General features: G+C 42.8%; 1 protein-coding gene across 1 annotated transcript in view; it reads left to right on the forward strand.

Annotated features, from left to right (window-relative positions):
• Positions 1-6,061, forward strand: part of DNAJC11 (DnaJ heat shock protein family (Hsp40) member C11) — a 204,644-nt gene extending 198,583 nt beyond the window's left edge. The window contains exons 13-16 of the mRNA XM_044282132.1: positions 1,742-1,799; positions 2,129-2,271; positions 2,364-2,493; positions 4,358-6,061. Of these exons, the coding sequence (XP_044138067.1) occupies positions 1,742-1,799; positions 2,129-2,271; positions 2,364-2,493; positions 4,358-4,383 (357 nt within the window). The 3' untranslated portion in view covers positions 4,384-6,061. The remainder of the gene's footprint in view (positions 1-1,741; positions 1,800-2,128; positions 2,272-2,363; positions 2,494-4,357) is intronic.
• Positions 6,062-8,996: the final 2,935 nt, after the last annotated feature.

Consider the following 8,996-nt stretch of genomic DNA (forward strand, 5'->3'; position numbering starts at 1 on the left):
ATATGATGTGGACGTGCGAAAGGTTGGGGAGATACTGGGAGTTGGTACGTCAGACGACACAGGACGTTTACAAAGTACGAATACCCTCTGACCCGAAAGTGTGTGTGTTGGGATATGTCTCTGAATTGGCCACCGGTCAGGTGCATAAAATAGCTATAGGTAGAGTGTTGTATGTTGCTAGGAAATTAATCGCCTTACATTGGATACAGACAGCGCCGCCAACGCTAGGTGAATTCTTAAGTGCGGTTGACGTGATGCTGAGTTATGAACGGATGGTATACCAGAAGCGTGGATGCCCAGCGAAATTTGAAAAATTGTGGGATCCATGGCTGTCGTTTCGACGTCTGAATAGAGGTGTTTAACAATGTGCCTTTTGAATCTTGCAGGTTGGGTGGGGTGGGATGGGAGGGGTGGGGGGGTTGGATTGTAATCTGTTTACTGCACATAGCTTGGCGTCCTTTTCGTTATTAGCCGTATGGACAGCATGTCTCTATGTCATCCTTGTACGTAATATGATAAAACGTGTAGCTACATTGTAAAATGTTCAATAAAAAATGATCTGATTTAAAAAAAAAAAGCCATTCTTACATCATAAAAAGTCATATGCACCCCAAAATAGTACCAATAAAACCATCATCTCATACTGAAAATAATTCGCCCCTACATTCGGCCTTATCCCGTAGTTTCTAAAATGGGGTAATTTTTGGGGAGTTTCTACTCCAGGTGTCAAATGTGACATGGCAAATTAAAATTATCCCAGTGAAATCTGCCTTCCAAAAAACATATGGCGTTCTTTTCCTTCTGCACCCTGCCGTGTGCCCGTACAGCAGTTTACGACCACATATAGGGTGTTTCTGTAAACTACAGAATCCCGGTAATAAATATTGAGTTTTGTTTGGCTGTTAACCCTTGCTTTGTTACTGGAAAAAATTGATTAAAACTGAAAATCTGCCTTCATCTCCATTTTCCTTTAATTCTTGTGGAACACCTAAAGGGGTAAGAAGGTTAGTGGAATCAGTTTTGAATACCTTCAGGGGTGTAGTTTCTAAAATGAGGCTATTTTTGTCTGGTTTCTATTATGTAAGCCTCACAAAGTGACCTCAAACCTGAACTGGTCCTTTTAAAAAGTGGGTTTTGGATTTTTTTTGAAAAATTTCAAGATTTGCTTCTTAACTTGTAAGCCTTCTAATGTCCCCCCCACAAAAAAAAATGTCCTTTACAAAGTGATCCAAACATGAAGTAGACATATGGGAAATGTAAAGTAATAGCTATTTTAGGAGATACCACTATCTGTTTTAAAAAGCAGAGAAATAGAAATTTAGAAAATTGTGAATTTTTATACATTTTTGGTAAATTGTGTATTTTTTATAAATAAAAATGAAATATTTTGACTCAAATTTACCACTGTCATGAAGCACAATATATGACGAGAAAACAGTCTCAGAATGGCTTAGATAAGTAAAAGCGTTTTAAAGTTATCACCACATAAAGTGACACATGTCAGATTTGCAAAAATCAGCCTGGGATTTAAGGTGAAAAGTGGCTCGGCCGTGAAGGGGTTAAACATGCATCCAAAACATTGAATAAAATACACAGTGGGAGACGAAGAATGTTAAATCCTACCTTCTTTACTTCCCTCAGCTGTCAGCAACTTTTAGGTTAACTTTTCCTTTAATTCTTCTAAAAAAAAAAAAAAAAAGTTCTAAAATGTGATCCTCATTGTTGTTTTCTGGTTTTGTAGGTGCGATTAATGCAAGAGTCTGTGCGGCGGATCATAGAAACTGAAGAGTCTAAAATGGGTACGGGTGAACTTCTTTTGAGATGCCTAGTGCCCATCTGTTAATTTTCTGTCATTTTATCATTAGTGTGTATTGAGCATTACTCTTCCCCTTGTCAGTAGTGAGCACTGATTTGACAGTGTCAGACTCTGTACCATGTTGACAAGTTGTCAGTTCATTCATGCATTTCCAGGAGGAGTAACAGAGGAATGGCATAATGCTGGATTCTAAAAAATGATGCAGCAGAATTGCTATTTCATTGGGACTGCAAGCATTTACTAAAACGGACATGTCAGGAGAGCTGACAGGATCTCTAAATTTCACAACCTAGGGTTATTTTTGTGTTTCAGGCTTGATAATATTGAATGCTTGGTATGGCAAATTTGTTACCGACAACAGCCGGAGAAATGAGAGAGTGAAAGTCATTGATGTGACGGTGCCCCTGCAGTGCTTGGTCAAAGACTCTAAGTTGATCCTCACAGAAGCTTCAAAGGTAACTTCACTAAAGCTTCCTTCCATGGTGAAGATTTTCCCGCTGTCCCTTTATAATGGCAGCTGACCCTGGCTGTCTTTCCTCCTTCTTAGGCTGGACTGCCTGGGTTCTATGACCCATGTATTGGGGAAGATAAAAGCCTAAAGATCCTCTACCAGTTCAGAGGGGTTCTGCACCAAGTCATGTCTGGAGACAACGAGCCACTTAGGATACCAAAGCAGTGTGAGTTTATATTTAAGCTTTTTATCTGAACAAGGATCGTAGAGATGTGGGATGTGATCACCCCCCACCACTCCGTATCATCAAAGTGGTATAGTAACTAAAGTTCCCAGACATTACCAACCAAAGCCCAGACCATGCCGCACAGTGCCCAGATATCTAGTGCTGTAAAGAGCACAGACAGTGCCACCCAATGCCCAGATAATTCATGTCATAAAAGCCCATAGCATGCCACACAGTGTCCAAATATCTAGTGCCATTGTCCAGACAGTGCCCAGATAATGTCATAAAAGCCCAGACCATTTCACATAGTGCCCAAATATCTAGTGCCGTAGCCCTGACAGTGCCACCCAATGTCCAGATAATGCATGTGATAAAAGCCTAGACCATTCCACACAGTGCCCAAATATATCTAGTGCCATAAAATGCCCAGACAGCTCCCCACAATGCCAAGACAAATAGTGCCCAAAAACCATTATCCAGTACCCGAATAGATGCAACCATACAGAGCCCAGGAAATTATTACATATTATACCCAAACAATACCTCACATTGCTTCAATAGTGCCATACTACTATCATTAATGTGGTTTTCCGGGAGCCCAATATTGCTGGCCTGTCCTATGGATAGGTCATCAGGATCTGATTGATGGGGGTCCAACTCCCAGCACTCTCGTCGATCAGCTGTTTTACGAGGTTGCAGTGCTCTAGTGAGTGCTGCAGCTTCCTCACAGCATGTTAAGCACAGCACCGTCCTTCGTATACTGGTCGTACTTGGTATTGCAGCCCAGGCCCATTTACTTGAAGGGCACTGAGCTGCAAATAGGCCATGTGACTGTTCAACATGACATCACCGGCTTAGGAAGAGGCCACAGCACTCACCAGAGAGACACAACCTTATCAAACTGCTAATTGGTGGGGGTGCCTGGAGTCAGACCCCGACAAATTAAATATTGGGGATCCTATCTTAAGTATTACGGATGAGTAAATCGAGCTTCAGATCCAAGATCCGAAGTTGATTTGCTCAAAACTTGGTTTTAATGCTGTACAGAGATCCGTCTCCATACAGCATTAAAATGTATGGGCTCCCGCGGGGGAAATTGGTTCTCGACAAAGTCTTGCAGTACTTTGGTGAATAACTTCAGGATTTGATTATTGAACTTGAAAACCATTTTAAAACTTGGATGCGAAGTCGGCTTCAGTACTGAGGTACCAACCGGTACCAACGCCAACTTCGGATTACAGTTTTAAAATGGTTATCAATTTTAAAAATTGAATGCCAAAGTTATTCACCGAAGTCTCACCGGAGCCCATACATTTGAATGCAGAGACGGATCTCTGCACAGTATTCAAACAAAGTTTTGACCGAAGCTACTTTGGATCTAGATTCTGAAGCTCGCTTTGCTGATGACTACTGAGGATAGGCCATCAATGCTGAACTCCCAGAAAGCTCCTTTAATTCAATTAAGTGCCATCCTACTATCATTAAATGCAGTATAGTGCCCTTATCTTGCCCGTTCTTCCTGTTTAGATGCACAGGACACTGTTTTCTTACTGCTTGTGGTCTGCATACGAACACGCCTGTCACATACAGCAGCGTGCAGTATTAACTCAACAGGCCTTGGATTGGGAGCTAAATGCACCTCTGGTCCTTATAGATACTTTAAAAGGTAGAAGTATTGCCACCCCTATCCCCAATTCCACAATGCATCTTGGATTTTCTAGCATTTTACATTTCACTTTCACATAAAAGTAGATCATGCAAGGAAAGCAAGCAGAGCCTGGTAATATCCTCTCACAAAGTCGCCTCTGATATTAGCCTTTTGTGTGATTTTATGATCGTCTCCTTTTCTTCTCTATTCTTTCAGCTCACAAGATCGATGCGGACGGCTAGCCTATACCAAGAGCAGAATTTTGATACTCAAAACATATATCCGACACCTGGAACATCTACCCTGGATTATCTGCACATGAATCCAACAAGCTGAATTTTTTAAGACTATATCCATTATTAAAAAAGAAGAAACAAAGTTGTCAGAAATAATATATGTTATAGTAATGATGAGCATATGCTGATAAAATGGCATTGTTTTACCAGAGCCATATTCTCCTTCAAGGTTCAATTGGTTTTACCCCTTGGTGCAATCATAACAATTGGTCTTCAACTTGTGCATCTCTGTCTGTTGTGGAACTACAACTCCTAGCTTGCACTGATACGCTTTAAGTTGTAGTACTTCAACAACTGGTGTAAGGTACGTGTGGAGATGTCTTTATGTTGCTGAACACCCAACTTTTTCTATCTGTTACATGATGTATGCATCTGCATATTATTCTGTCTTTAAGGGAGCACTACACATCAGTGGAACTAAACTGTAATACCACGCACAACCTGTTGACGGGTGTGGTGCTGTTTTTGAAAGAAAGCTGCCATGTTTTTTTTAAATCATGGACTATCCCTTTAAAATCAGTAGCAGTGTTATAATATGTATTAATGAATATCAGTTACACCTACGGTATGTAAAGTTTTCTCAAGGATGCCTGTGCTGGAGATATGGGACATAAAGTAGTTAATCATGAGGGCAGAAAAAATTGTGGACTCCCTGACAACCAGATTTTAGGTTTAGTGCCCCTTTAAATACATTTGAAGGCATCCACTTGCAACCATAAGTATGGAAATGCATTTAACTAAACTGGACATGTCTGCAGCCCTGGATATGCAAGGATAGGGTTTTCAATTTATTTTATGCCCAGTTACCATCTAAGCTATGCATTGCACTGATCTAGCAATTCCATTGGTCCAGAAACTGTATAAGCAGTTGGGTTCAGACTTATGGGATTGGCCTATCAGAATACAGACTGCAATATTCTGGGGTTTTGGTGCAAAATTTTCTGTTCTTTCAGAACACTGTGATGCAGGATGGTCAAAAATGAGAAGGTCAAAAATCTGGAATCACACTGGATCTGTGAATATCTGACTGCAGGAACTTATTTTCCATCTACCATGCCAAAAATTCCAAATGACATGTGTTTGGGGACATGTGCCAGGAGGCAGGGACCTATTTATTGAATATATATGTATACAGGTTTTAGTAGACTTTTTTTTTAAATTGCACATCTAATTTTTTGCAAAGTCTCTTCCTTGGCCTATCCTTGAAATTGCACCGTTTATTTTCCTTTGCTCACTGTTAGCCCTGTCCCATAGAGCAGCTTCTTGTGCTATATTTTACCGCAAGGGCCTCCCTTGTTCCTTACACACGCTGTTATCCTCTAGGCTGAGAGTGGAATATAAGATGATATTTTGTGTGTCTACATGGTACGGGGGTTCCTTGGTGCACCCACAAGGCTTTTATTTGTCTAACCCATGATAGATTTCATTAACCGCTCCACAGCAGACTGTGTTCCCTGGATGTCAGTCCCTCTCATCTTCTGCCAGACAGTTCGCCCTGAAAATGTCCATCCAAGAGACCTGACGAGGGATTTGCATGAAAAGGTTCATTTTCTACTTCCTCCTCCACGCTGCAGAAATAAATACAATGTGAAATAAACCAGGATATTTTTCCAAGTCTTACTGATTCTTGAGGAATTGACTTTTCTTTTAAAATGGGACATTTTCACCCGTCTCTTATATAAGAAGGTGTTGGTTTACTCAGGTCTGGTCTGAGGTTTCCCTCAGCATACATAAGGGTACTTTCACACTTGCGGCAGGACGGATCCGACAGGCTGTTCACCATGTCGGATCCGTCCTGCGGCTATTTCACCGTGCTGCCGGACCGCCGCTCCGTCCCCATTGACTATAATGGGAACGGGGGCGGAGCTCCGGCGCAGCACGGCAGTCGGACTACAATTACTGCATGTCAGGCTTTTTAGTCCGGCGGCTTTCGCCGTGCTGCGCCGGAGCTCCGCCCCCATCCCCATTATAGTCAATGGGGACGGAGCGGCGGCACGGCGAAATAGCCGCAGGACGGATCCGACATGGTGAACAGCCTGTCGGATCCGTCCTGCCGCAAGTGTGAAAGTAGCCTTAGACTGCAAAAAAAGAGGGTTAGTCAGCACATCCCAATGCGCAGGTGCACGTTGCTATGGCTGAAAACACAACATAGAACAAAACATACAATGCAACAGCTCTCTGCAAACCAAATAAAGTACAAAAATGTATTATATTGCTAATGCTATGCTTATAAATTAGAGATGCTTGGCAAATCATTGTGTACAAAATTATTTGAGCCCGTCTGCCACACGTCAAGGTGATCTCTGTAAGACGGGAACCTAACACTAAGTTCAACCTGTTAAGTGCCATGACAGCGACCATGAAGTTCAGGGGGTGTAGGTTCCACATGCATGTTGGGCCCCCTATGGTTTTTATCATTTTTTAGTGCCAAAATGGCCTCCATTGAATCCGGGGACTACAAGTACCAACATGCATGTAGAGCAATTTAAGCTTTATACTCATACTAATTTAAAATAAGCCTATGAGCATACATAGTTCAGTCACTTTGTCAGTACATTTCATTACATATTATACAACATATACTCATTAGTCCGCTGGTTGTCCCTGTATACATACATTGCTTATACTATACTGATTCTGAGTTTCATTCTGTATATACTCCGGAGCTGTACTCCCTATTATAACTCAGCTGAATGTAATGATAACTTTCACTTGGCAATCTGTCTCTTCACTCTGTGAGTGGTTAAGTGCACAGAGGATGGCCTAGAGCTACTCTGTGCGCCCTTGTTTCCTCTGCCAGCCCTTCCCTCTACTATTTTGAAAGGACCAGGTTACTGCCTAGTTAGGCTACTTTCACACTAGCGTTCGATCGGATCTGTTCTGAACGGATCCGCTCATATTAATGCAGACGGTGGCTCCGTTCAGAACGGATCTGTCTGCATTATATTGGCAAAAAATGGCTAAGTGTGAAATTAGCCTGAGCGGATCCGTCCAGACTTTTACATTGAAATTCAATGGGGGACGGATCCGTTTGAAGATTGAGCCATATTGTGGCATCTTCAAACGGATCTATCCCCATTGACTTACATTGTAAGTCTGGACGGATCCGCACGGCCAGGCGGACACCCGAACGCTGCAAGCAGCGTTCAGGTGTCCGCCTGCTGAGCGGAGCGGAGGCTGAACGCCGCCAGACTGATGCAGTCTGAGCGGATCCGAATCCATTCAGACTGCATCAGGGCTGGACGGAAGCGTTCGGGTCCGCTCGTGAGCCCCTTCAAACGGAGCTCACGAGCGGACAGCCGAACGCTAGTGTGAAACTAGCCTTATCTCACCTGGCCATGTCAGTCAAGCTCCCTATTAAAGGGGCATTAATCACCTAACCTCAGGATTAGTCATCAGTTTTGGATTGGTAGAGGTTGGACTCTCAGCAACCCCTGCGATCAGAGGTTTAAAGGTGCTTCAGCAGCAGTGCGAGAGCTGCGTACTCTTTAGTATTTATCCGCATACCCTTGACATTGTAGTGGTGGTGCAGTGTAGTTACAGCTTCCTCTCTTATTCACTTGAATGGGACGAACAGTTGTAATTACACTGTACAGACGCCGCAATGTAGAAGGTGTTCAAGTAAACATTGAATAGGATGTAGCTCTCACACTAGCAACGCAGCCCCTTCAAACAGTTGACCGTCAAGGGTGCCAATATTCAGGCCACCACCAGTATGAAATGATGACCTGTCCTGAGAATAGGTCATTAATTTCATGAAACCGGAATACCTCTTTAAGCCCTTTTGCAGAGCTCGCTATCAAATGGGTTGTCTCACTTTAGCAAATAGCATTTATCATGTAGATAACGTTAATAAAAGGCACTTACTAATGTATTATTATCCATATTGCTTCTTTGCTGTCTGGATTCATTTTTCCATCACATACACTGCTTGCTTCCATGGTTATGACCACCCTGCAATCCATCAGTGGTGGCTGTGCTTGCACGGTCATTCAGCTCAGTAGGTGCACTTGCACATTTTAAACATCAGTGATGCCATTATAATGTAATACAATATAAGTAATGGGAATATCTCACAACTGTAGCATTTTTGTAACAGAAAACAAATCACTCATTTTTATTTTCCTACTGCCCCTGCCCTCCCCTCCCCATACTTTATATTAGCATGGCACAGCAGTCTGGACTGAGTAAATGAGCGCAGCTTTGAGTGCTGACAGGGGGGGAACGAGGAGCAGGACAATAAGAAATGGCAATTTGTGCCGTGCTACTCATGCATTTTTGTAGATAATAGTCCACAATCATGGTGACAGATCCCCCTTTAACCCTTTCCTGACCAGCACCATACATCTACGGCACACTGATCGGTTGCAGGAGCTGCGCCTGCCCGATCAGCAGCAGGGGTCTGGCAGTCACTGACAGACAAGACCCTGCTTTTTGCGGCGGCATCGATGAAAGCAACGATGCCAGCGCATTAACCCTTGCTATGCCCTCGGCATGTGTGGGGTATGTGAAGGGAGCACAAAAGTTGTATGTTCCCCAAAATGCTACCAATCAAACCT

The sequence above is a fragment of the Bufo gargarizans genome, chromosome 2, assembly GCF_014858855.1.
Source record: "Bufo gargarizans isolate SCDJY-AF-19 chromosome 2, ASM1485885v1, whole genome shotgun sequence".
NCBI lineage: Eukaryota > Metazoa > Chordata > Amphibia > Anura > Bufonidae > Bufo > Bufo gargarizans.